Raw genomic sequence first — 27,792 nt, 5'->3', positions numbered from 1 at the left:
TGTCTCTTCCTCTCTCTTTGGGGGTACACAGCTGGGGGAGGGAGCAGAGAGGAGGCTGCTGCATAGACCTTGCCCCACTCGCAAGGTTTCAGGAGCTCGGCCTGCCTGTGTGCCCCGAGAGAAGTGGGGAAGGACCCCAAGTTCTAGTCTAGGGGTGGGAGAGGAGGAAGCCACTTCACTCCCTTCCCTTTGCTTCCTTCCTAGGCCCTGGGGTGGCCAGAGCTGCCCTGACCTGGCCCAGGGCCTGGGCAGCACCAGCAATGTCAGCCTCAAGGTAAGAAAGAATCCGAAGGGGTGGGAGAGGAGGAGGGCCAGAAGCTTGGGGAGGAGCTGGGCAGGCCCTGAGAACCCGGAGTTCTCTCATCCTCCCTCTGCCACTGATTCACTGTGTGACCCTGAGTAGATGTCCCCCCTCCCCCACCTCTGAACTTCAGTTTCCCTATCTGCAAAATGGGGACAATAATGCAGCTCAGAGGTGTTGTGAGAAAGAAAGTAAACATGTAAAACATCCAGCATGAGGCACTAGCTGTTCTGGAAGCATAAGCTTCGTAATGCTCAGGCCCTCTGGGGAGGCGCTGAGGGCCAGTGCCTATTCCCAGGACCCCCTTCTCCACCCTCCCTCCTCTAGCTTGACCTTGTCTCATCTTTGGCCCCCCGCCTTCCTGGCATGGCTCCCCAGGGGGTAAAGCTGGGCCAGTGGTTTAACCCTCTGGCCACAGTATCCCCATCTTCAGTGGGGACCCGAGCCATGGCTTGAACAGTGACGGGGTGTCCTCCCTTTAGAGAAGCAAATAGCCTTCTCTGGAAGTGGCTCAAGCAGCCATGTGTCTGTGGTCCTGAATGCCATTAGTAATAACTAGCATTTAATTGAGTACTCATTATGTGCCGGTTACCTTGCACGGCTTATCTCCTACAGTCTTCACAGCACTCCCAGGAAGCAGGTACTGTTATTATCACACCCATTTTACACACGGGGACACTGAGAGCGTGCCAGGAAGTACCAGAGCTGGGATCTGAGCCCGGGTTGCCTCGCCGCAGGCCCCTACATTAACCACTGTCCCCTCTTGAGGTGTTTAGCCCCTGAGGAAAGAGAGACTGAATCTATTTCATAGATGAGTAAATTGAGGTATTTGGGATCAAGGGCCGCTGCTAGGAGGAATTTTGACCGCAGACGTGGCTCCTCTGTTGCCAAGGACACAAGCCTGTCCCTGAAAATTGGTGGTTTGGGGAGCAGTGTCCATATGGATCTGGGATCCCTGGCCCTGTCTTCTCATTCCCACGGCCCAGCTGGGCCCCAGAGGAAGACAGCAGATGGAGGTTAGGTTTGCCCCACTTTCGGGGGAACCCCCTTCCCTGGCTCCCCCACGGCTCAGGTGCACCTCTGCGCCCAGTGTGTTTGGAAATCTCAGGCTGTGAGGGTACTGGGGAGGGGGCTGCGAGCTGTCTGGAAGCCCGAAGCAGGCAGAGGCCACAGGCACTTGTAGCACGCATGCCCATGCAGCCCCTAATCCCCAGAGCAGCTGGTGCCACAGGGCCAGAGGCCTGTGGATGCCTGGGAAGGCAGCAGTCGGCCTGAGAGTTGGGCCCTCACTGAGTGACTTTAGTCAAGTCAGTGTCCTCTCTGGGCCTCACTTTCCTCATATGTAGAATGGGAGGGGGTGAGTTAAATGCCGTGGGCCTTCCCAGAGCTCTGCCCTTTTGTCTAGTTCTCACGGGCCTTACGGCAGCTCTGCTCAGCTTCTCCTGTGCCAAGGAGGGCAGTCAAGGGTGTTCAGAGGCGCTTGGGGGGACAGGGGAAAGTGCTGTCGCCGGACCCCTGTCTCTGCTTTCCCCCAGGCCCAATCCCAGAGCTGCTCAGAATGGGACCTTCGGGCAGGGAGCCGTGGTTCCTGGCTTTGGAAGAGACGACACAGCTCAGGGGGACCCACTCAACCCCTGGGGCGCCTACAGAGGCCAGCTGTGGGCAGTGCTTCTGACCTGGCCAACTGTGCCCCCGTGGGACCGGAGAGCCTGGCGCTGGCAGCAGAGACTGCTCGAGACTTGGCCCTCGTGCCCGCTGCTGCTCCTGGGTGTTTGGAACAAGGAACCTCAGGCTGCGCTTGCCTGCAACCCCCCTACACTGCTCCAGACGTTCCTCTGAGGCCTGAGCCACACGGCCGCCTGGAAGACCTGTTGCCCCGCCCAGCATCCTTCCCCACGGCCCAGGGGGCAAAGGGCGAGCCTGTGCCAGCAGGGCCGGCGCTGCCAGATCCAGCCCAGACCCTGCCCCGGAGTCCCTCTGCCAGGAGGACCCGCTACCGCATCACTATCACCCTACAGGGCCATGGGCAGGCACCTGGGGAGGAGCACGAGGAGCCTAAACCGGCCCAACCAGCTCTCCACCCCTGCGGCCCTGAGGAATCCAGGGGCTGGCGGGAGCCTCCCCAGGGGCCCCGCCCCATCACGGGGTGCCTGACAGACCTGCCCCAGGAACCCCGGCCGAGAGCCCCACCGCATCGGGAGATCACAGCCCAGCGGCAGGAGCTCCGGGCCCACTGGACACCTAGATCCCCACACAGACGGTGAGTACAGGTCATTCCCCACACGGGGCGACAACAGGAGGGGAAACCGGCCTGGCTGTCCCGCTCTCGGGTCTCTGGTCTCTGGGCTTTTCCAATTCAAGGCTCATTCATTCAGCTCCCTGAGCATGAGCTGACTCTACCATCTCCTCCCGACCCCAGCTCTGCCCTCCTCTCCCTCCCCTCACCCACAGGCTGCCTCCAGGAACGACTGGACTGCCGCTCTCTTCCTCTGTCCACCCGAGGAGGGGGATAGCCTGTCAGAGAAGGGATGGGGGAGGGTCACCTTCTCAGCAACACCCACCACTCACTCCCTGGTGCTGTCCAGGAGACCTCAGACCCAGCCTGCGAATGGGCACCCAGCCTAAGCGCTGGGTGTCCGGGGGCAAGCTGCTTAACCTCTCTGGGCCTTGAGTTGTTGAGTAGATTTGGTAGCTGGAGGTGAGGAAGGAGGAGGTGGACACAGGACATGCTTTGAACTCCAGGAGTTGGTCTGTCCAAATAGTAGGGATGCTTGTTACTAACGCCTCGGTCGCAGCATAATTACCCTACCTGGCTCTGGGGTGGCTACCATAGGAACAGCGCAAGGCTCCCAAGCCTTGGTTTTTATTTGTATTGAAATGACTCTCCTAAATCTGCCTGGTAGGCCCAGAGCTAGAAGGGTGGGTCCCCTCAAACTCACTGAGGAGGGGGTGACATCTCTAGGGCCGCCAGGCCTCAAACCGGGCTCTGAAAAGTTCCTAGTGATGATGGTGGTGGCTATTATTTGTGGCTTGTTTTCTAAGCATAATTCGTTTCAGTCCTCAAATAGCCCCATGAAGTTGGACTAAAGTTGCTCACCGCCCCCATTACGATAGGGACACTAAGGCTCAGAGAGGTTACATCACTTGCCCAAAGTCAACTAGAAAGCAAAGGGGTCAGATATTTGAACCTGGATGCCTGTGCTCTAACCACTGCTTTATCCTGCCTCTCCCGGAGGCTTCGCTGGTCCTGTGCAGACAGCAGAGGGTCGAATGCGGTTGCCGTAGAGGGTTTACAGGGACCTCGCGGAGGTGGATTTGGTAGCAGCAGGAATGCCCGGGCCCCTGGGCAGGAGTTGGGGTACCTCGTCCTGTGGCAAGGAAGAGGAAGAGGTGGACCCAGGCTTGCTCAGAGACCTGCTCCGGTGCCCCAGCTGGGAGAGAAGGGCTGCAGAGAGAGGGAAGGTAGGCAGCGGAGGCAGGCCTCGGAGAGGAGAAGGAAGAAGCAGTAGGTTCAGCTGAGGGGACCTGGGCTCTATCTGCCACTCCCTGGCTATTTGGGGACTAGGTAGCTAATGACAGACTCTGACCAGAGGCTAAGGCTCAGGTGCAGAAGCAGGAAGCAGACCTCCAGGGGTAGCCTCCTTCTAGGTCCCCTTTCTGGGGAAGCATATCTGGGCCAGGATTGGCAGATATTGGGGCAGGGGGGAGGCGCGACACAGTTGGGGCTGTAAGTGGGAATGTGTAAGATACGTGTGCGTCCATGTGTGTGTCCGTGTTCAAGTGCAGGCAGATTTCACGAGGAGGAGGAGGGGGACGGCTGTGAGTGGCCTGTGTGTCTTGTGAACAGGCGCGTGTTTCATTGTGTCTGTGTGTTTCCGTGCGTGTGTGACCTGCATGTCCGCTGTGTCTCTGAGTGTCTGTAACTCTGACTCTGTGTCTGACCGTGTGGGTCCGTGTAAGCATCCTGGTCTGTCTTTGTGCCTGTGTGACTCGGTGGGTCCGTGCTAGTGACTGTGTGTCAGTGTGTGCCTGTGTGACGCAGCGTGTGTTTGTGGGCCTGTGGGCCTGTGGACTGGTTTGGCCTAGTTTGGGGGTGACTCACAGGTAAGCGGGGAGAATCCAGGACTTGTTGGGTTAGACGAGGCTCTTTCCCACACTCCCCCCACCCCCTCCTCAGCCTCTCCCTTTTCCTGCCCCACACACCTCGCTTGGAGGTCACAGTCACCCTGCCAACAGGCCCATGTTGGTCTGGGCCCCTGAAAAAGAGATGGGTGTGGGAATGAGGACTTCTGCTAGCCTAGAAAGGGCATCCTGGGTCATCGGGGGGTGTCTTCAGAGCAAGGATGAAAGGGGGCAGCTATGGGCAGGCAGATTTCCAGCAGAGTTTGAAGAACACTTTAGCAGTCATGACTGTCCAGGGATGGGACAGGTCAACTGTCAAATGGTGACCTCTGTATCCTAGAAATGTGCAGGCAGAAGGCGATGAGCACATGTTTATGGAATGAGTGACTGGCAGGGGTGTTGCTCACGGGCTGGGCTGGCTTGAGAAAGGCGTGGAATCCTACTTGCTGGCAGGTCATTTACAGTATTTGATCTGATGACCAGTGGCTTCCTTTGAAGCTCTTCTGTTGCTTTGCCAAAACCAATGGGGCCTTCCAAATGTGGTTCCTGTTTTTAAATCGAATTCTTTGATCCCTGGACTCCTAGGATACCACTTCTGGGTACAAAAAAGCAGGGCCTAGCACATCACCTAAAACTGTTAGCATTGGATGAATGAATGAATGAATGAATGAATGAATCAATCAATCGATCAATGACTTAAAACCCAGGCTCTGCCACTTACTATCAATGCCCTCGGGGGTAGGGAATCTCACTGAAATCGTACTTACTATTTTTTCAGAAATTAAGAGGAGACTCAGTGGGGGGCTCAGCGAAAAGCTGAGCTCCTTGTCAGGAGTCCCAGCAAGCAGACAGGGTTCTGATGGAAGAAAAGGGACCCCTTAGTGAGGACAGGAGGAGGCCAGGGCCTCAGCCAAGGGCTGTGATCTAGGGCCTCAGGCATCTGGTTGTGTCCTGCTCTCAGGAATTCTGGTCTGAGGAAAGGATTGGGGATTCATGCCAGCCCCCTACCTTTCCCATTCACAAGGCTGTTCCAGGGCCACTCATAGCTTCCATGGTTCTGGAGTCAAGCAGGCTTCCCTGGGCCTCAACCCCTTTCATCTCTGCTCCTCATAAAACCTGAGTCACTGTGAGGGCCACAGAGCAGGATCAAAGTTCTGGGTTCCACCAGGCTCTCAGGAGGAAAGAAGATAGAAATGGGGGAGGGAAGTTGGGGGCATAGGTGCATTTCTGGCCTTAGCTTCTCTTATAATGGCCCCCAGGGGCTGCCTCGTGGATAGGAGGAGTGGCCTTAAAGATAGGCTGGCCCTGAGGCTAAGGATGAAAGGCCTGACCTCTTGGGTCCTTGAGATCTGACAATAAGACTGTCTTGGTCAGTGCAGCTTGGAAGTTGGGGTGGGGGCTGGGTGGTCCCTCCAGGACTACTGTGGTTCCCTTTAAAAGTAAACCTCCAGGGGCGCCTGGGTGGCTCAGTCAGTTGAGCGTTGAGCCTCGAACTTCTTCGGCTCAGGTCATGATCTCGCGGTCCGTGAATTCGAGCCCACGGGCTCTGTGCTGACAGCTCAGGGCCTGGAGCCTGCTTCGGATTCTGTGTTTCCCTCTCTCTCTGCCCCTTTCCCATTCATGCTCTCTGTCTCTCTCTCAAAAATGAATACATGTTTAAAAAATTTAATAAAACAACAAAAAAAGTAAACCCCCAAACCAGGGTCTCCGTTCACCAGATAATTACATTAAGGAGTTTGGTTTGGTGGTTAAGCATATAGAGTTGGGGTTCAGTCTTGCCTCTGCCACTGTGTGATTCTGGGCAAGTTTCTTTTCTTTTTTCTTTTTGAGAAAGACAGAGAGAGTGCAAGCAGGGGAGGCGCAGAGAGAGAGGGAGAATCTCAAGCAGGTTCTGCGCTGACAGCGCAGAGTCTGGGCGAGTTTCTTAACCTCCATGAGCCTTTTTTTGTCCTCTTCTGCAAAATGGGAATGTTTGTTTATAAGTCATTCTTTGAGGCATCAAATGCATGAGATTCTTTTGAAGATTCAGTAGGACAATGAACATAAAGCAGCTAGCAAGCCTGGCCCAGAGTAAGCCCTCAACACATGGCTGTTATTATTACTATTACCATTCTTTTTAATGTTTATTTATTTTTGAGAGAGAGAGAGAGACAGAGCAGGAGAAGAAATGGGAGGAGATAGCAGAGAGAGAGGGAGACAGAATCCAAAGCAAGCTCCAGGCTCTGAGCTGTCACCACAGAGCCCGACGCGGGGCTCGAACCCACGAACCGTGAGATCATGACCTGAGCCGAAGTCGGATGCTTAACCACCTGAGCCACCCAGGTGCCGCTATTATTACTATTCCTATTAAACCAGAGAGATTCACCTGAGAGTTTCTAGAAAACAGAGGTCTTCTTCTTGGGCAGTTGGTATTATGACCCCCTATCCAGTAAAGGAGGTAATGGAGACCCAGAGAGATCGAGGGAGTGTCAGAAAACAAAGTAAGACCCAGGCGCCGGCTCTCAAGATCGGAATTTGAGATGTGTCTACTGAAGAGGCTCACAGGAATAGCGGGATATGCTCAGAGCCTTGGCCTAGGGGACAGGAGGAGGCTGTCTGGACACGGACTCAGACGTGATTTCTTTAAAAAAAAAAATTTTTTTTAACGTTTATTTATTTTTGAGACAGAGAGACAGAGCATGAATGGGGGAGGGTCAGAGAGAGGGAGACACAGAATCTGAAACAGGCTCCAGGCTCTGAGCTGGCAGCACAGAGCCCGACACGGGGCTGGAACTCACGGACCGCGAAATCATGACCTGAGCCGAAGTCGGCCGCTCAACCGACTGAGCCACCCAGGCGCCCCTCAGACGTGATTTCTAACCACAGCCTGGCGACTCGGCATCTCTGTCACCCTCGGCCTGCCGCTCCTCTTCTCTGACCCTCAGTTTCTTCATCTGCACAAATAATCCCAGAGGAGAAAATTGAGGGAAAATACATTCAAATCCAAAGTGCTGTGTCCTGCTGGGCTTCGTTCAGGCCCACAGATGCACTCAGATGTGCACTTAGGCTCGGACAGCTATCACCAACATGCTCTTGCCGGTACACGCGTGTGCACACCTGCTAACATTTGGTCACGGTTCTCCGAGGCGACTGTGGGAAATCTATGCGCCAGTGGTTTCCTTTTTATTTTTTAATGTTTACTTATTTTTGAGAGAGAAAGAGAGAGCTGGGGAGGGGCAGAGAGAGAGGAAGACAGAGGATCCAAAGCAGGCTCCGCGCTGTCAGTGCAGAGCCCAATGCAGGGCTCGAACGCACGAGCCACGAGATCGTGACCAGAGCTGAAGTCAGACGCTTAGCTGACCGAGCCACCCAGGTGCCCCAGTGGTTTCATTTTTAAGCGACTTTTCATTCTTTTTCTCTTACTGGAGCCGGACAATAACTATGAAACATATCCTTACCGTTCCAGTTTTGTGGCTGGGGACACTGAAGCTCGAAGGGGAGAAGCGGCCGGCCCAAGATCATCCGGCTAGTAAGCGATAGGGTCAGGGGAAGCTCAGCTTTGCCTGAGGTCACAGCCCACCTTTCCTTCCCTTCCCTTATAATGGTCAGGAACAGGGTCAGAACAGTTGCCTGGTTTTCTAGTGGACTAGACCCAGGGCTCCTTGGGCAGAGTTGCAGCCCCTTCCATAGACCAGTGAGTCTGCCCCATATGCTTTTTTGCTGTCTCCCTTCTCTCTCCTTTAGGCTCAGGCCTCAAGTTCACCCCTTGAAGAACCCCTGGCATTGGGGACCATCTGAAAGTGGGGAGATAGTGGGAGAGCTGGGAGTATCACGCCCATTTTACAGATGAAGAAACAAAGACCCAAAAAGTCAAATGACTTGCCTGGGGTTACTGAGCTCGGGCTCGGCAGGGGTGGTGCCTCTGTCCTGCCGAGAATCACTCTCACCACCCCCTGACTCTGTCTCTCTTCTTCCTGGCACCATCTGCAGGCAGCTGGACTACAGTGAGCCAAGGACGCCTCAGGACAGGTTGCTGGGGCCCAACATGGAGGAGGCAGGTGGGCCCCCAGCTCAGGCTGAGGCTCCAGTGGTGAGTGCCACGCTGATGTGGCGGCGGCCCCCTGCCCAGGAAGAGATGAGACACCGTTTTCACAAGGTGTCCCTGGTGTCGGGGGCCCGGATAGAAGCTCCCCCGGAGGAGACGCTTGAGTACAGCCACGGCCGAGAGGAAGTCAATGGTTTTGCAGCACGGGAAGAAACAACGATAAATTGCCAGGGACCCCGGGATGAGGCTGACTCCAGGAGCTTCCAGAGCCATGGGCCCATCTTTTCCAAGAAGTACATACTAGCCCCCAAGGAGAAAAGGCCAGTGGGAAGGCTGAAGGAGGCCGTAGGCCAGGGCGATGGCAGTCCCCAGGAGCCCAGGACTGAGCCAGCAAGCCGGGGAGCCGTGGCCAGGACTGAGATTTTGGTGCCCCTGCCTGGGCCCCGCGAGCCAAGCCCCCACCCGGGTGTAAGTCTCATCAGCGGGAGCCCCCGGAGCCTCGAGGAACGGCGAGTGACACGCACTGTGCAGACCACCGTGGTGGTGGGAGGGCATGTGGAGCGACGGGTGAACAGCTCTGTGACTGTGGGGCCAGTGCTCTCGGGCGAGGCCCTGCCACGGGGCCGCAATGTTGCTCGCGTCGCACGGGCAGTGGTGGTGAGCCCCCAAGCTGAGGGCTCACCTAGCCGCAGTCAAGCCCGGGAGCTGATCAGTAGCCTTGTGCCTGGCGAGCGTAGCCTACCTGCCAGCCGGCTTCCCAGGCCCACGGCTGTTGTGCCAAGGAGCCCGGGTCTGGGCAGCACGGTGGGGGCAGCCTTGGGGCAGCTGCCTGACATGGGGATGGCAGAGCCAAAGGACAGATCTGCTCTGGCCCCTGCACACGTCCCAGAGGATGTACACCCACCTCAGAACCTGGACGTCCCTGCCGCTCACCCAGACCAAGACCAGAGCAGAGCCCCAGAGGCCAGAGCCTCTGAGGTCCCCAGGGTGCAGGGAGCCCCCCGCTCCACCCAGCTCCCTCTCCAGACTTCTCAGGACCATGCACCATTACCTTCCTCTCCCAGACACCAGGCCCATCCCCCCTCCCTGGGCCCAGTCCATCCTCCAGAGCAGCCTGTGGTGCCTACTCACCCCAGGACCCAGCTCAGTGGCAAGCCCAGGGGACCCCAGGCGCTGCCCTCTGTAAAGAGGGAAGGACTCACAGATCCCTCTGCTGTCACCATCCCGCCCGCGGTGAAGACCGAGGTTGTTGTTACAGTCCCTGGACAGCCTCTTGCTCCATCTTCTACAAGGAGGAAGGCTGTCCCCAGCTCAGGAGGGCTTTCTGCTTCGTCCCCCCCAAGGAATAAGTTTGTTCAGGACTCTGAAGATGTCACTATTTTCTCCTTTACCCAGAAAGAGAGAGCACAGGGCCCTGGTGTTCTGGCTGACCCACCCTCCGCCCAGAAAGAGGTTGTGCAGGGTCGCAGTGCTCCCGTCACCTCATCCCCCAAGCCAGCCAAGGTTGTCCAGGCCCCAGAAGGCAGCCCTAGCTCCCAAAAAGAGGCTGTCCAGAGTATAGAAGGCGGCCTTGCTCCTCTCATCAAGGATGAGGCTGTTCGAGGCCTGACTGCTTCCACTCTCCTCCCCCCCCAGCAGGGTGAGGTTGTTGGCGGCTCTGCAGTGAGCCCCATCTCATCTCCAACCCAAAAGGAGGCTGTCCAGGGTCCTGGTGCTTCTGCTGCTCCGTTTTCCACCCAGAAAGTGATTGTCCAGGACACTGCTGTTCTCCCTGCCCCCTCCTCCGTGGGCAAGTTGTCCCCCAGCCCGGGAGGCCTTCCTGCCCCAGTACTGATGGGGGCAGAGGCCAGTCTAGAGTCGCAGCTTGTCCCTGACTCCATTGAGGGCAAGATGCTCCCAGAGACAGCCAAGGAGGAGGAGGTGGCCCTGGCTGCTGACCTGGAGATTTTTCTGGATACTTTGCGGAGCATGGAGCCCCCGGAGATCCTCCGTACTCACCGGCTGCCACGAGCCCCCCGCTCCTCCTACCTGGCCATGTACGCCACGTTGCCCGCCATCGAGGAGGACCAGCCTGGCCCATGCGTGCTGGGACCCGGCCCCCAAGAGGTGCCCACACGAGAAGAGAAAGAGGAGGAGGAGGAAGAAGAGGAGGAAGAACCAGAGAATCCTTACTTAAGCGATGATGAGAAGCTCCAGCGTAGGCAGGAGAGCTCCAGGCCCAGCTCCTCCTGGGCCTCTCGCCCTGCCAGGTCCCCCCAGGCCTCTAGTTCTCCTCTGGAGATGATGAAGAAGCACGTAGCAGATGCCAAGGGCCCCCACCCAGAGCTGGGGCCCGAGTGGCAGGCGGGGAACAGGCCCATTTCCCGTCTTGGAGGCAGCCTTCTCTTTGGCGGTCGGGTGCCTGGCACCCAGGAGGCCCCCACCTTGGAACCACTGGGCACAAAACTGTCTGCTCTGCCACCCCACGTGGCACCAGGGCTCAGGAAGGTGCCAGGACAGCTGCCTCTGCTCTGCAGTGAAAGGCCACTGCCAGAGAAACCTGCATGTGCCCGGCCCCTGGAGGAGTGGGTGAGTGAGGCCTTGGGTGAGCAAGGGAGGGTGCCTGGCCTCGCCTGGGGCAGGGTCTGGATGGTATGAGGACCATGGTGCTGGGAACAGAGTGCCGAGAAGCCAGAGGATTGGGTCTGATGTCTAGTTCAGTGTGACCTTACACAAGCCAATTCTTTCTGGGCCTCAGTTGCCCTATTCACACAGCAGAAGGTTTGCACTGTGAAGTCCAAAGGGCTTAGTGGCCCTGATCTCTTGGAAGCTGGGGAAGGGGAGCAAGAGGCACCCACCCCTGGGATGGGGTGACAAGGTCCCTGGAGGTTGGTGACATCCTCTGCAGGCCAGCTCCTTGGGAGTGGAGGCCAACAGGGAATATGTGGGATCCTCGGAATGGCAGGTTGTGGGGAGGCGGTAAGGAGGCAACTCCGTAAGACTTTTTATCACCTCCATGCCAGAGCCCAGCATTGAAGACCCAGGGCAAGCGGAACACCAGGCCTGGAAAGGTAGGGTGGGCACGTGGGGTGGTGGGGGGCAGCCGGAAGCAAGGACCTAGGGACAGGGCCTGAGGATTTCCTCTGTGTCTTCTCCAGATGATCCTCTTCTCAGAGCCTGGCTGCCAAGGCAGCAGCAAGGAGGTCTGGCAAGACGTTGCCGACACCTCCGGCTGGGCCAGCATGGCCTCCGTGAGGGTGGTTCGAGGCTGGTGAGTGCAGACTGCCAGGGCGGGGCTGGGGGGCTGCTTGTGGACCTGGGGGATGCCGGGGCAGTGAGATGTGCCCAGGCCAACCTGGCAGAAACCCCTTTCAGCCACCCCGCCTTGTGGGTACGTCCTCTCCCCATCACTGACCCTGGGTCTCTGTGCCCACAGTTGGGTGCTATACGAAGAACCAGAGTTCCGGGGCCGGAAGCTGGTCCTGCCGGAAGGAGATTTGGAACTAGGAGCCCTGTCGCCAGCATGGAGCAAGCAAGGCATTGGCTCCCTGAGGCGGGTTGTCCGGGTGAGTGGCTGGGAGCGGGGGTCAGATGTTGCCCTGCCTTCCCCAGGCCCCAGCTCCTGAGGAAGGGGACAGCCGCAGGTGCCTGGAGTTGTCTATAGGTAGTCGCCTCTAGCTTCTTGACCTCCAAGCCACCTGGGGAAGAAAGAGGTTTTGGGGTGCACAGCCTGGCTTGGGGAGGGGCAGGCAGAGGCCAAGCCCCAGCTTCGGAAAGCAGCCTGGGGAAGTCTGAGCTGGCATTGGAGAAGGTTCGGTTAGAGCAACAGAAATGGGGGGAAGGGTCTGTGGGTGCTGGCCCACCACCCAGGGCCCAGGATTTCAGGCCCACATGCAGACTTAGGGTGCCACAGGCGTCTGTTCATTCATTTGCTCACTGATGCTGCTTAGTAGTTTGCTGTGTGCCAGGCACCGTGCCAGGCAGTGGGTTGGAGGAGGAGACCTGCCCTCTGCCCTCTGCCCTGCAGGACTCATGCACATGAGCGTATGAGGGTTGGGTTTGAAGCAGGAAAGCCATATAAGCAGATTAGGGATTTATAACCATCTCTCTGGCTGCCGGGAGGAGAAATCCCTGAGCCGGGAACATGAGGCAGGGCTGTGATTTCCAGGTGAGGGGCCCCTCTGAATTTTGAGGGAGAGGTGTGTGGTTTGAAAAGGCATAGTCAAGGGGTGCCTGGGTGGCTCAGTTGGTTAAGCGGCCGACTTCGGCTCAGGTCATGATCTCGCGGTCAGTGAGTTCAAGCCCCGCGTCGGGCTCTGTGCTGACAGCTCAGAGCCTGGAGCCTGTTTCAGATTCTATGTCTCCCTCTCTCTGACCCTCCCCCGTTCATGCTCTGTCTCTCTCTGTCCCAAAAATAAATAAAAAACGTTGAAAAAAAAATTTAAAAAATAAATAAACGTTAAAAAAAATGAAAAAAAAAATGAAAAGGCATAGTCAATATTCTAGTTTCATATCCGTAAAGTGGGGGAAAAATACCGTTTTCATAACCCAAATTTACAAACTACCAAAATTAAGCTGGGTAACACCATCTTGACCACCAGGGAGACACAGAAGAGAAAGCAATAGCTCTGAAAGCAAGGCCGATCAGATTTTTTTTTTTTTTTTTTTTTTTTTTTAATGAAAGTACAAATAACCCTAAGACAGAGCTGTTGCAATCCTCCTGGTAAGAGAGGGCGAGAGCTGACGAGTCTTAACTAGGGCAGTGGCCCAGCTATGCGAAGGGGGAATAGTTTTGAAAGCCTCTCCAGAAACACCCAAGTGTTTGTGGACAATTTATTGTGAGCTTCTCACAATAAATTCATCTTCATGTAGGAGGTAACGAGGTACGGGAGAAAAAAACCAAGGGCTTTGAAGTCAGGTGGACCTAGTTTCATGTCATTCGTTCAGCATTGATTGGGTGCCTAGTGTGTTCCAGGCACGTGGGAGGTGCTGGTTGCAACAGAGAACAAAAACTACATTGCTCTGTTCTTTGCCCTGCTACGCACAGGCTTTGTGCCCTCGGGCAGGCCGCTCAACTTCACTGAGCCTCACTTTCCTAGCCTGTGAATGGAGTCATAACTCCCGTTGGGAGGGCCAAGTGGGATGGGGTAGGGCACGCCCTTAGCATCGTCCCCTGCCCTCAGTAGATGCTTCCTAAGCGTTTGATGAGGAGTGAGGGAATGAAAACGATCCTAGTGGGGAAGAAACACCCAGAATGCAGATAGGATCCGCTGCTGCCTAGGATAAGATGTGGGTAGAAGCCAGTCTGGACAAGGGCGGGAATTGTATACAGAGGAAGAGTCAAAGTTAGGCCTCAGGAAGTGGCTGTCCATCCAGTTCGTCTCTCAACTGGGCTGGAAATCAGGCTATCCGGGGCATGGCAATTGGCAGGCTCTTGCTGGGAACTTTGGTAACCGGTACCAAAGGCCCAGCGCCAAAGAAAGGGCTTTGGTCTCAGGCTTGTGTGGCCGACCTTGCAGAGAACACCCCAGTCACCCTCCTGGCTTCTGCGGAGATGGCCACAGAGGTTTCCCAGAAGTTCCCTGGGGCCTGGGCTGGACAGACTTGAGGAAGCAGATACTGGTGGGGAGGTAGTCTCTGAGGGGTTCTGTTTCACTCTTCCTTTTCCACCTCTCTCCTTCTGCAGGACTACATTACCCCAGAGATCATCTTGTACTCTGAAGAGAGCCTCGAGGGGGAGCAAGTGAAGCTAACGGATGCCTTGGAGGACCCCCAGGGCCTGGAGAGGCCCCTGCAGGTGGCATCTGCCACTGTCTCTGCAGGACTGTGAGTCTGGGCTATTCTGGAATCCCTTCATTTGGCATTCATTGTGCTGGGGACATAGAGGTGATAGGACACAGCTCTTGCCCTCAAGAAGTGCTTAGTCTACTGGAGGCAACAGTCGAGTAAGAAGACAGTGGCAGAGTTCTGGGATGGGGGAGCATAGAAAAGCACCAAACCAGAGAAGAGCACCTGAAGTCAGAGAAGCCTTCTTGGAGGAGGAAGCACCTCAGCTGGGGTGAATTGGCCCCAGAAGAATCTCAGCACAGTGAGAGCAGGGCACGAAGGGCTTTTGTATATTTTGTTCACTGCTGTATCCCTGATGCCTGAAGCAGAGGCCAGCACAGGGTTGATGCCTCTAAAATATTTGTTAATTGAATGGGGAAGAGTATATCTAGCAGAGGGAACAACACCCGCCAAGGCCCAGAGGTGAGAGATCTAAGCCTCGAAAGTTCAGGCTGGCCCAAGAAGGCAGCAAGTGGGGAGATGTGAGGCCCAGGAAGAAGGCAGGGAGACAGATCAAAGGGCCTCTGTGCATCTGGGCTGTATTGTGGGCTAACGGGGAACTACTTGGGGTCCCTAAGTGGGTATGTGTGCAGGAGAGAACTCTCCAGCTGCTGCATGAAATTAGAGAGTGCCAGGCCAGAGGAAGGGGGACTGATGGAGTGGTTACTGCAAGAGATTATGGGGGCCTGGGGTGCCTGGGTGGCTCAGTCGGTTAAGCGTCTGACTTCGGCTCAGGCCATGATCTCTTGGTCCATGAGTTTGAGCCCTGCTTCGGGCTCTGTGCTGACAGCTTGGAGCCTAGAGCCTGCTTCAGATTCTGTGTTTCTGTCTGTCTCTGCCCCTCCCCTCCACCGTGCTCTGTCTCTGTCTCTCTCTTTCAAAAATAAATCAACATTTAAAAAAATTAAAAAAAAAGATTATGGGGGCCTGAAATATCCCCCAGCATCCCCTTGCTGGGGGGCCTCTTCTCCGAAAACTTCTTCCCTCTAAGCCTTCCCCCCATCCACCAGTCTGTGTCCCTGGGTATCTGGGATACAGCCGCCTCTCTGCCTCCCCCCCCACCAGGTGGCTGCTGTACCCTAAACCCTTCTTTGAAGGCACTCCCTACATCCTGGAGCCTGGAGAATACCCCACCTCGGAGGCCTGGGGTACATCAGACCCCAGTGTGGGCTCCTTAAAGCCCATGAGATTGGTAAGGGGCAGGTGGTCCCAAGTTACCTTGTCCTGGAGCCTGGGGGAAGAAGCAGGGCCTGGGAGCTGCTTCTGGGAACGGGGGCTGAGGACAGGGGGAATTAACCCAAGGGATGGGGGAGAGGGAAGTCACGGGGTTGGCCATTTTTAGGGGGGGTCTCAGGATCAAGTAATTCCTGAGTCACCAGCCCCATCTGTCTTCCTCTATCTCTGGGCTGGTGTCTCAGCTCTGTCTCCTCTGCAGGGCTGCCCAAATGTGGAGAAGCCAGGGGAGCCCAAGGTAAGAGTCTGGGCTGCAGGGTCAAGGAGGGCCTTTGGGTGGGTTGTGTGTATTTGTATGGCTCTCATAGGCTGAAGTGGAAGACAGGAGAGGAGAGTGCTGGGAAACAGAAGCTGAGAAGCTGGGTCTGGAAGGGTGGAATCCTATGAGCTCACTGGGAAATGGCTTCTGATGTGTAAGGACCAGGTCAGAGGTCAGAGAAGAGGCAGGAGTTACCTAAGGGAATGGAGCTCAGTGAGAGAGTAGGAGGACTTAGCTCTGGGCTGAGGCTGGGCAGAGCCATCTGGGCTGGCTGAGTGTATTTGGGTCCAGATGCCTCCCCACAACCCTCCCACCACCCTTTCTGCCAGGTTGTGGTTTATGAGGCCACAGGCTTTCAGGGCCAGAGCTGGGAAGTAAGCAGAGACATCTACAACCTTCAGCAGCCAGAGGACAGCCAGAGCCCCCACCTGGCCTCCGTGGGGTCCCTGCGAGTTCTTGGGGGCTGGTGAGGACTCAGAACCTTTCCTTCTACTTCATCCTCCCTTCTGGCCTCTACCCTCAGAGATGGGGAATGCCCCGGGCTGCCTAGGGGTGGGGGTAGCTGTCTTACCCACCCGAGGTCCTTCCCTGACCCTGTCTGTCTGCCTCTGCCTTTTCCCAGCTGGGTGGGCTACCAGAAAGCAGGCTTCCGGGGCCACCAGTATCTGCTGGAGGAAGGGGAATATCCTGATTGGTCACACTGGGGAGGCTATGACGAGGTGCTGACCTCCCTGAGGGTCATCCGGACGGTAAGCAGGAGCAACTGGGCCATCCCTCTGCCTGTGGGTACAGGCGGACTCCCCCCAGTACAATCTGTTGAGCGAAGAGTTTGTGCTCTCTTTCCCTGTTCTCCAGAGCAGCTGGAAGTGTTCCCTGAGGTCTAGCTTCTCTCCGGCCTGCTGCCTTTCCCCGGGCCACACTCACTGATCGCCTCATTCCAAAGTCCCCTGGTGGGCTGCGTCCGCGGGGCCTGGGCACTCCTTGGGGTTTCCGTGGGTGGGCAGGAGAAACCTGACTATCCCTGGGGCCCAGGACTTCGGGAACCCGGCCGTGGTGCTGTTTGAGGCCATGGACTTCGAAGGGCACGGCGTGGAGGTGAGCGAGGCATTGCCGGACGTGGAGCTGGCGCGACACGGCCCCCACACGCAGGCCATCCACGTGCTCAGCGGCGTGTGAGTGACCCTGGCTCCGGGAGCTAGGCGGGTCTGGAGCGGCTCCAGCGGAGGAGCCGGTTTCGCCCTGCTGACCCGCGCCCCGTCCTTCCTGCAGGTGGGTGGCCTATGAGAAGGTGGGCTTCTCCGGGGAGCAGTACGTCCTGGAGAAGGGCGTGTACCGCAACTGCGATGACTGGGGAGCGGGCAACAGCGCCCTCGCCTCGCTGCAGCCAGTCCTGCAGGTGCGTGCCGGCGGTGGGGGCGGGGCCATGGGGGAGGGGCTTAGTGCCTGGGAGGTGCCCCCGCGGTGGGGGCGGAACTGGAAGAAGCCGGCTCGGCGCGCGTGGGGCGGGGCCTCTGGGAAGGGGCGGAGCTAATGCCTGCCTGAGAAGCGGGAGTGCCGTGGAAAGGGTAGGGAAACTGAGGCTAGAGTCTGGCACTCTCCTTGAGTCTCGAAACTTTGGGCCCTCCCTGCAGGTCGGGGAGCACAATCTGCACTTTGTCTCAAAGGTAAGGAGCCTGTGGGGGTCTGTCTCCTTTTCCCCATTCTCTCCCACTGCATCGCCCTCCATTCTCATCTCTTTCTGTCTCTACCTCCAGATTCAGTTTTTCTCCGGCCCCAACTTCCTGGGCGACCACATCTCCTTCGAAGATGACCAGACCTCTCTGCCTGCCTCCTTCCAGCCCCAGTCCTGCCGTGTCCACGGCGGCAGGTGAGGACGTGGGGGAGGTGGGAAGTGGGGCGCACCTGCCCAGAAGTGCTTAACTCAGCTTGGAGATCTGGGCTGCAGGAAGGTCTTTCAAATGATTTCTTTCCTGGGGCTTCCTTGAGATTAGCTATTTTGTCCCGAAGCATTCAATCTTAACACAAACAAAGTAAAATAAAGTTTTAATGGAAAACCTAAAACCTGATGGTATAATATAAAGAACCCCAATCTTGTTTCATGTATCTCTCTGCCTTTTCTTTTCTTTTCTTTTCTTTTCTTTTCTTTTCTTTTCTTTTCTTTTCTTTTCTTTTCTTTTCTTTTCTTTTCTTTCCTTTTTAGTGGAGGATTTAAAATCCCCAACCCTTGGGGCGCCTGGGTGGCTCAGTTGGTTAACCATCCAACTCTTGGTTTCAGCTCAGGTCATGATCTCACGGTTTGTGTGTTCGAGCCCCTCATCGGGCTCTGGGCACTGGGCTGTCAGCTCCGAGCCTGCTTGAGATCCTCTCCCTCTCTCTGCCCTTTCCTTGCTTGTGCTCTCTCTCTCTCTCTCTCTCTCAAAACAAATAAATAGACCAAAAAAAAAAAATCCCCAACTAAACATAAAGTTTCACAGGTAAATACTTCAACATATATCTCTAATAAGAAAGAAACCCTCCCAACCCGCATAGCCACAGTTTATTATCACATCTTCTAAAATAAATAACTTGTTAATATTACCTAGTACCCAGTCTATGTTCAAATTTCTCCCATTGTCTCAAAAAATGCCTTTGTGAAATTGGTTTGTTTTTCTCAGAATCCAAACAAGGTCCACACATTGCTTTTGGTCAATTGGTCTTTAATTTATAGTAGTTCTCCTTCCTTCCCTTTGTTTTATACCATTTGTTTGTTTAAAGAAACCCAGTAATTTGCCCTGTAAGTTTCCCATCTTCTGTATTTGGCTCATTGCTTCCTTGTGGTGTCTTTTTTTTCCCTTTGTGCCCCATATTTCCTGTAAACTGGTAGATCTGAAGGCTTGATGAGATTCAGGGTGTTTTCTGGGCAAGAAATCTATGTAGGTGGTACCCTGTACTTCTTACTACATTACCTCATGCACAGGTCTGGCTGTCCCACCTTTAATGATATCAAGATGCCTACATTATAAGATCTGCAATTTATCTCTCACCTAATGGTTTTAGCATCCACTGATGATATTTGCCTAGACTCACTAATTCTTTAGAGGTTGCAAAATGATGGTTTTAAGATTTGGGGTATTCCTTCTATAGATGTTATCTGGAATACTTCCATAAAAAAGAACTTTCCTTTTCAACTATTTGCTTACCTGAAATACTTTATACAAAAAAGGCAGTTTGCTCCTTTTCCAAGGATCAATTCTCTTGATCAATTTTCAGGATAATTTCTGAACTGGTTGGTGCCCTAGCAACCTCGAGAGCTGAGTAATGAAGTTTTTTTTTTTTTTTTAATTTTTTTTTCAACGTTTATTTATTTTGGGGACAGAGAGAGACAGAGCATGAATGGGGGAGGGGCAGAGAGAGAGGGAGAGACAGAATCAGAAACAGGCTCCAGGCTCTGAGCCATCAGCCCAGAGCCCGACGCGGGGCTCGAACTCCCGGACCGCGAGATCGTGACCTGGCTGAAGTCGGACGCTTAACCGACTGCGCCACCCAGGCGCCCCGGAAGTATTGTTTTTTAAGTGTTGTTACGAATGCATGGATTTATATGCAATTGAAATGTCTTAGTGCATTTCTGTGCTCTAATCATTCTATCTTTGGCAAATGGGAGCCCCTTCAGGTTGCCTGCTTCTGAGATGACTCCAATAGTTTTTTTGTGATTTCCTTGTTTTTCTGGTACAATAAGATGCTCTAGGATCACTTTGTACATTTTTCCCCTAAACTTGGAATCAGTTATGTACCAAGGGACTCTGATTCCAATGGTATTTAGATGGAAGCTGGGTGTTTCAAAACTATAATACTAAATTACTACTAACAGCATAAAGCAGTGAATGCTGTTTGAGGCTTCTCCGTGGTTCTTTTTGTCCTCGGGACATTCACTAAAATCCCTTTTGGTATGAACAGTTCAAAATATCATTTTTAAGACATTTGAAATAATACTTGTGTGTGTGTGTGGTTATGCCACCAACCTGATATACAGTTAGGTTCATTTGTTTTATTTAATTTATTTAAATTTTTAAGAATACTTTTCATTTTTATTTATTTTTTTAGAGAGAGAGCATGCACAAGTGGGGGAGAGGGGCACAGGAAGAGAGAGAGAGAGAGAGAGAGAGAGAGAGAGAGAGAGAGAGAGAGTATTTTAAGCAGGCTCCATGCTCAGTGTGGAGCCGACATGGGGCTCGATCCCATGACCCTGGGATCATCACCTGAGCTGAAACCAAGAGTCAGAAGTTCAACCGACTGAGCCACCCAGGCACCCCTAATTGTTTTTGCATTACATAAAGCATTTACAATATCCCTGTCTTAGCTTGGGCTGCTAACAAAATATCATAGACCGGGGGTGGGGGGTGTGTTTGAACAACAGGAATTTGTTTTATCACAGTTCTGGAGGCTGGGAAGTTCAAAGTCAAGGTGCAGGTTCATTTGGCTCTCCTGTGAGGGCTTGCTTCCTGGCTGGTAGATAGCAGCCTTCTTCCTGTGTCCTCACCTAGTGGAGACAGCACTTCCTCCTCTTATAGGGACACTGTTCCCATCATGGGGCGCCACCCTCCTGACCTCATGTGAACCTTCCAAAGGCCATCGTTTTTGAGGTTAGGGCTTCAACATGTGAATTTTGGAGAGACATTCAGTCCAGAACAGTTCCAAAGCCAAGTCAGTCAATAAGATCTATCTCTATCCCTGCGATCTTTCCCCCCCTCCTTCCCCATAGGTAATCTTTTTCTTTTTCTTTTTAGTGTTTAGTTAATTCATCTATTGGGGTTTTTTTTATGAAAATATAAGCAAATATACTCTCTTACATAAATTTGCATCTAACTATAGAAGCCAAGTATATTTGTTGCCCTTCTCCCTCATTTTCTTTTTTTTTTTAATTTTTTTTTTTCAACGTTTATTTATTTTTGGGACAGAGACAGACAGAGCATGAACGGGGGAGGGGCAGAGAGAGAGGGAGACACAGAATCGGAAGCAGGCTGCAGGCTCTGAGCCATCAGCCCAGAGCCCGACGCGGGGCTCGAACTCCCGGACCGCGAGATCGTGACCTGGCTGAAGTCGGACGCTTAACCGACTGCGCCACCCAGGCGCCCCTCAATTTTTTTTTTTTTAAGAGAAGCAGACTATAAACGCTGTTCTGCACCTTTTTTCCCTAACAGTTTGGAGATCACTTTACATCCCCTTAAGAGCTCTTTCTCATTCCTTTTTTACTGCTGTATTATTATCCTCGACACTCTTAGTTGATTCAACAATCCGCCACTGATGGACACTCGGGCTGCTTCCACTCTTTGTCCTTGCAGACAGTGCTGTATGAAAAGGCTTGTGCGTGTGCCATTTCATGTTTTTGAAGGAGGTTTTGAGATTCCACGAAATGGGATTGCGAGTAATTGTGAATAGAGTTCTGCTCGATGTTGCCAAATTTCCCTCCATAGGGGCAGCAGGATTTCATCCAGTCAGTTCTTAAGTCTTGACCTCAGTCTCTGCTGCTCAGGGCCTGTTCATCCTTGACCTCCCATAGACGAGGGGTGGCGGGGGGGGGTGGTCACAATCAAGTCTGCATCCACTCTGCTGCATCTCAGAGGGTCTGGGAAGGCCAAGCACAGGACAGGGCAGGCTCAAATACCTACTTATGCCCTCCTACTCTTCCCCTTCCCTAGCTGGATCCTGTTTGATGAGAAGAACTTTGAAGGTGACCAGCACATTCTCTCCGAGGGCGAGTTTCCCACTCTCACGGCCATGGGCTGCCTAGCCTCCGGAGTCCTGGGCTCTCTCCAGAAGGTACCCCTGGTGAGTACCCTTGTCCGGTTCCGGGCAACCACTGAGGCAGGGGATGCTGCTGGGGGAGTGTGGGCGCCGAGTCTGTCCTCACTGTCGGCTCGGCTGCTGGGGCTTGAATCCAGTCTTCCTCAGAACGACCCCAGCTTCCCCTGACCCCATGGCTTCAAAGTCAGTTCCACTTACTAGAGATTTATTGAGCACCCACTGTGACAGGTCTTGGGGACACTGACACAAACCAGACACAGCCCTGATGTCAAGGAACCCATGACCACACTGACATAAAGATTACAATGCAGAGTGGTGTGTCCAGATGTAGAGGTGGTATGGGGACAGTAGGGACTAGCGCCTCTGGGGTGGGCAGGGGACGGCAGCCAGACTGCTGAGGTGGGGCTTCTGTGCAGGAAGGAGTGGAACAGAGAGCCATCTCTGCTGCGCGGTGGAGGACAGAAGGGTGGGACAAGGCAGTGGGGTTGCTGCTACAGTAAGCCAGAATAAACGATGATGTCCTGCACCAGGGAGGAGACGGAGGGACATGACACAGGCCATGTTAAGGAGTCAGAGTCTATAGGACCGGGTGGGCCCACTGTTAGAGCACAGCAGACAGCTGACCACTGAGCCCCTACCAGGCTCTGGGCAGTGTTTCAAAGGCTTCCATGCACTAAGATGTTTAGTCCTCACCAAAGCCCGAAGAGGTTTGTTACTACCATCCGCTCCCTTTTCCACATGTGAAACTGAGGCACAGAGAGGTCATGCGACTTGCCCCAGGTCACACAGCTGGTAACAAGCAGAGCCAGGTTCTCCCAGAGGCAGCCCAGCTGCTGAGTCCAAGCTTTACAACTATGTGCTGGGCTCTGAACGCAGACAGACCGGATTCTGAAGCCCAGCTCGAGGGATTTGAGCAAGTGGTTTAATCTCCTCCAGACTCAGTTTCCCCTCTGTTAAGCAGGGATAATAAGAGCACCTACCTTATAAGGTTGTCGAGAAGTTATAACGAGGTCAGGTAAAACACTTAGCACAGAATCTGGTGTGTGGTAAGCCCCAAATACGTGAGAACTGCTATAATTACCCATATTATTATTATTATTATTATTATTATTATTACTGTTCTTAGAAGTACCATGGGCTGGCACTAGGGGGAGGTTTGAGGGGACAGTAGGGGGCCCAGTCTGGTACATGCTGCATCTGAGAATCTGGGGGACACCCAGCTGGGGGTGTCCAGGAGCCCAGGACCCTGTGAGGCAGACCTCAGGAGGGAAGAGGGCCTGAAATACTGATCTGGGAATCGGAGTATCTGGAATTGGGGGCTGAGTCTGGCGCCGGGGCTCTCTCAGCCTCACCCCTTCTCCATACCCCTGGCCCCAGCACTTTTCAGAGCCCTCCATTTTTCTGTATGGACTGGAGTGTTTTGAAGGGAAGGAGATCGAGCTGGACAGGGAGGTCCGCAGCCTGCAAGCCGAGGGCTTCAACAACCACGTGCTGTCCGTGCGGATCAGGGGGGGCGTGTGAGTGTGTTGGGGGGGCATAAGGGCGGGGGCTGCTAGGGAGCGAGGGCTGGGTCTCTGGCCTCTTGCCCCTTCCCACCTCCCCTCCACTCCCCGCCCCCATCCAGGAGGGAGGGAAAGGTTCAGGCTAAGGAGGGTCTTGGACCCCAGCCCAGGTTCTCCAGGACCCTCCTCTGCTCTGCAAACTGCCACTTCCCAGCCTCCCTCTCCTTCCTCGGGACCCTAACACCAGGCAGAGAAGTCTCAGCATGAGAGAAAAGGAGACGGAGAATGTTCTCTCATCTGTGCCTCCTCCTCTGTCTGTGTGTCTGTCTGTCTTCCTCTCTGCATCTCTGGCACCTGCTGAACCCAGCTGGGTGCTGTGTGAGCACAGTGACTTCCGGGGACGCCAGTGGCTGATGGGCAGCTGTGAGATCACCAACTGGCTGACTTACAGCGGGACGCAGAGGGTGGGTTCCCTCTACCCCATCAAGCAGGTGGGTAGCGTGTCAGGTTGTGTGTTTCCCATATTTCCCAAACTCAGCCTTTGTGTATTTTTGTCACAGTTTTGCCACGTTGTCATTCCTCTTGAACCATTATCTACTTAACACTTTTCTCTAAACCAACTCACTTGTTTTTTACACTTTGTCCTTATCCTAAGGGCTGATAACCATAAAATCATGGGTTTGATGTGTATGTATGATTTTTCTTTACTTGACATGATAATAAACACAGTACCGTTGAATTTTTAGCAATAAGTTCATCCACTTAGGGTTAAAAATCATCTCATGTACCAATCAGCAATAATAAGCAGGCCTCACTCTGGGAGACACTATCCACTCCTGAGTTTCTCCGTCTGTGAGCACGTGTCTGGACCTGTTTCCCATTTATGTGCATGTGCATTGAGGTGGAGGCATGGCCGTGGTGTATGTGTGTGTGTGTGTGTGTGTGTGTGTGGGCGCGCACACATGCCTGTCTGAGGATATTTCTGTGGCCGTGATATCATTTGTATCCACGTGTCTGTGCTTCGCAGGTGACACGGTTGGGTGTGAGGTGTGTATATGACCACACGTGCCTGTTTTTGTGACACTGTTGAGACAGTATGAGGGTATTTGTGTGGCCCTTGTATTCACACTCTTAGGGCATCATTTCTAGAAGAAACCTTGGAGGTTATCTCCGGCCCTCACATTTACAGTTGGGGAAATAAAGGTCCACAGAAGGGAACAAGGATTCGCTCTGTAATCTTGGGCAAGTACTGTACCTCCATGGACCTCACTGTCCTCATCTTTAAATGTTAAAAAAGAATTTCTTAATGTTTATTTATTTTTGAGAAAGAGAGAGACAGAGTGCAAGCAGGGGAGGGGCAGGGAGAGAGGGAGACACAGAATCTGAAGCAGGCTCCAGGCTCTGAGCTGTCAGCACAGAGCCCGACGCGAGGATTAAACTCATGAACTGTGAGATCATGACCTGAGCCGAAGTCGGATGCTTAACCAACTGAGCTGCCCAGGCGCCCCTCAATTTCTTCATCTTTAAAAGAGGGATAACATAAGGGTGCCTGGCTGGCTCAGTTGGTAGAGCACATGACTCTTTTTTTTTTTTTTCCAACGTTTATTTATTTTGGGGACAGAGAGAGACAGAGCATGAACGGGGGAGGGGCAGAGAGAGAGGGAGACACAGAATCGGAAACAGGCTCCAGGCTCCGAGCCCTCAGCCCAGAGCCCGACGCGGGGCTCGAACTCCTGGACCGCGAGATCGTGACCTGGCTGAAGTCGGACGCTTAACCGACTGCGCCACCGAGGCGCCCCGGTAGAGCACATGACTCTTGATCTCAGGGTCGTGAGTTTGAGCCCCATGTTGGGTGTAGAGATTACTTACCAAAAAAACTAAAAAAATAAAATCTGTTGAATAAAATAAAATGAGGGGGTGCCTGGGTGGCTTAGTCGGTTAAGCGTCTGATTTCGGCTCAGGTCATGATCTCACCACTTGTGAGTTCAAGCCCCGTGTCGGGCTCTGTGCTGACAGCTCAGAGCCTGGAGCCTGCTTCGGATTCTGTGTCTCCCTCTCTCTCTGCCCCTCCCTCGCTCATGCTCTGTGTCTCTCTCTCTCTCTCAAGAATAAATAAAACATTAAATTTTTAAAAATAAAATAAAATGAGGATGATATATATGATGGAATTTTCCGGAGGACTAAAGACAGACAGTGTTTATAAAGCCCGCAGGATGGTACTTGAGTGGGTAGGCATTCCACACACGTTAGGTATGATTCTTCTGTTATTACCATCACCACTATTCAAGGCCGCCGGCCGATTTGTGGCAGAGCCTGGTCTGATGTGTGACAGCTGGATGCTCTCCCCACCACGGTACTTCTTCAGCATGGACGTGTGTGTGTGTGTGTGTGAGTGTGTGTGTCTGTATTCCTGCATACATCCATCCTTTTAGCAAACATGGGGTGTGGGGTAGGCCGGGGGAGGGGCCTGCACATCACTTAGGAAGCGTGTTTGCACGGCTGTGTGTATCCGTGTGTTTGTATCTGCCACAAACTTCTGTGCCACCGTGTGGACCTTGGGTGTTGCTGCCAGTGCGTCCCTCTGCACACGGCTGTGGGTGTTTGTGGACGCGGAGCCGTGTGGCCGTGGGTGTGCACCACGGATGTGCCCCCCGGTGCATGGGTGTGAAAGAAAGGGTGGCTTAGAAGCAGGGCCCAGGAAGGGTTCAGGGCATGGAGGAGGGCTTGGGAGCTTGGGATCCTGGCGGGTCCAGAGTTGAGGGTGTCGGGGGCCCAGGTGGGAGCATCCCTGCCCAGGGGTCCCTCACTCAGCCTCCCCTGCTCACCAGCGCCGGGCTTATTTCCGCCTCTGGAATACCGCACTGAGGGGATTCCTGGCCATGCCGGACCATGTGGAGGACATGAAGGCGGGCCGTGTGGTGGTCTCCCAGCCCCAAGAGGGAGGCAGCTTCATCTGGTACTATGAGGACGGGCTGCTCAAGAACCAGGTACGAGTTGAGGGGCGGGGACAGGGACCCCAGAGCCTCAGGCACTCAAAGGCCCATTTCCAGGGGAAATGCCAGCCTGCCTGTCAGAAGCAGGACCTGCCCTTGGGCCAGAGAGATAGAGAGATACACACAGATGCCAGGACCCTGGGCAGGTAGAGGATGCAGGCGCCGCTTCCCTGGGCAGTTCGGGCTCTTCTCTGGGCCTCGGTTCCCCATCTGTTGAACCAGACCCTTCTAAGGGACCTGCCAGCTCTGATATCCTGGGGAGAACTTGGGTCCTATTAGTAATGACAGATTCATGGGGCGCCTGGGTGGCTCAGTCGGTTAAGCCTCCGACTTCGGCTCAGGTCACGATCTCACGGCTCGTGAGTTCGAGCCCCGCATCGGGCTCTGTGCCGACAGCTCAGAGCCTGGAGCCTGCTTCGGATTCTGTGTCTCCCTCTCTCTCTGCCCCTCCCCCACTTGTGCGCACGCTCGCTCTCTCTCTCTCTCTCTCTGTGTCTCTCTCAAGAATAAATAAACATTAAACAATAATAATAATGATGATAGATTCACTCGACAAACATCTCCCGAGCACCTACTATGTGCTAGGCCCTGTTCTAGGGGCCGGGAATACAGCAGTGAGAAGACAGAAATGACTCCTGCCCTCCCGAAGCCTACATCGTAGGAGGGGAGAGACAGAGACAATTTAAATGAGTCAAATATCTCTGTGCCTTAGGTGATGCGAAGCGCAGGAGAAAAAAGTAACTAGAGGAGACTAGGGAGTACCGGTAGCTGTGACAAGGCCGACTCTCCCCCAGAGGGTGGCATTTGCGGGAGCCATCTGTGTAGATGTGCAAAGGAAGAGTGTTCCAGGCAGAGGCAGCAACAAGTGGAAAGGCTCTCGGGAGGGAAGGTTACGGCGGTGCGCACCTTTGTAGGCCATCGAAGGGGTTTCGTCTTTTACTTACTCTCCATTTCATAGGTGAGGAAACTAGAGCACAGAGAAGTTAAGTAACAAGCTGAAAGTCGCACAGTCAATTAGTGCGTGAGAGCTTGTCCGATGTTAAATCCTGTGCGTTGGGAGTCAGCCATGAAAGTCTTCCTGGACGAGCTACTATTTTTCCAGACCTTTGATGGTCTTTCACACCGAACCCTCACAACAGCCAGCACTCAGGGATTCCCATCCCCAAGGAAAACAAAACTCAGAAGAATTAAGAGATTGGCCCAGGGTCACAGTCCACGAGAGCCAGGATTCAAAGCTGGGCGTGTCAAGGGTGTCGGGCTGGAGGAGACCCTGTGGGGAGGAACAGTGCCTGATCACCTGCTGGGGCCTCAGGTGGCCCCTACCATGAGCCTGCAGGTGATTGGGCCCCCCAGCACGGGCTCCAAGGTGGTACTGTGGGCTGAGAGCCGCCTGCCCCGCCAGACGTGGAGCATCAGCGAATCGGGCCACATCTGCAGCGAGATGTTCGAAGGCCGGATCCTGGATGTGAAGGGTAAGGGGGCTCGTGTGCGGGAGAAGGCACCTGAGGCGGCTGTGGGCAGTGGAGTCCTCAGCAATCTCTGACCATCTTCCCCATCTCTTACCCCTTCCCACAGGCGGCCGGGGCTATGACCGGGACCACGCAGTGCTGTGGGAGGTGGCCAAGGACCGGGCGTCCCAGATCTGGACAGTCCATGTGCTCTGACCACCCCCACCTTCCAGCCCTGGAGGCTTTCCCTGGGATGAAATGTTTTTATAGGTTTTTTGTCGTTGTAACATAAGCTATTTTCTAATATGCTCCCAAGTATCCTCA

The 27,792-nt window shown here is 54.2% G+C and overlaps 1 protein-coding gene across 1 annotated transcript; it reads left to right on the top strand.

The window, feature by feature from the left end:
- The first annotated feature begins 180 nt into the window (after positions 1-180).
- On the top strand, positions 181-27,792 carry CRYBG2 (crystallin beta-gamma domain containing 2). The gene is made up of 21 exons (XM_043574141.1): positions 181-274; positions 1,837-2,561; positions 8,393-11,015; positions 11,450-11,497; positions 11,585-11,697; positions 11,863-11,992; positions 14,113-14,252; positions 15,318-15,444; positions 15,688-15,723; positions 16,074-16,210; positions 16,367-16,493; positions 16,777-16,916; positions 17,014-17,140; positions 17,376-17,408; positions 17,499-17,611; positions 21,420-21,549; positions 22,903-23,042; positions 23,395-23,518; positions 25,856-26,014; positions 27,333-27,492; positions 27,596-27,792. The coding sequence occupies exons 3-21, from the start codon at positions 8,448-8,450 to the stop codon at positions 27,682-27,684; spliced, it is 4,641 nt and encodes a 1,546-aa protein (XP_043430076.1). The 5' UTR covers positions 181-274; positions 1,837-2,561; positions 8,393-8,447; the 3' UTR covers positions 27,685-27,792.

The sequence above is a fragment of the Prionailurus bengalensis genome, chromosome C1, assembly GCF_016509475.1.
Source record: "Prionailurus bengalensis isolate Pbe53 chromosome C1, Fcat_Pben_1.1_paternal_pri, whole genome shotgun sequence".
NCBI classification, from domain to species: domain Eukaryota; kingdom Metazoa; phylum Chordata; class Mammalia; order Carnivora; family Felidae; genus Prionailurus; species Prionailurus bengalensis.
Note: the sequence above shows the minus strand (reverse complement) of the source record. Positions and strands in the feature narration are given on the sequence as shown.

Excerpts from the sequence above, each read along its gene's own strand:
- CRYBG2 (XM_043574141.1), top strand. The coding sequence starts at position 8,448 with ATGGAGGAGGCAGGTGGGCCCCCAGCTCAGGCTGAGGCTCCAGTGGTG. Across the intron at positions 11,498-11,584 it reads GGAACACCAGGCCTGGAAAG|ATGATCCTCTTCTCAGAGCC; the intron begins GTAGGGTGGGCA and ends TGTCTTCTCCAG. Across the intron at positions 11,698-11,862 it reads GTGAGGGTGGTTCGAGGCTG|TTGGGTGCTATACGAAGAAC; the intron begins GTGAGTGCAGAC and ends CTGTGCCCACAG.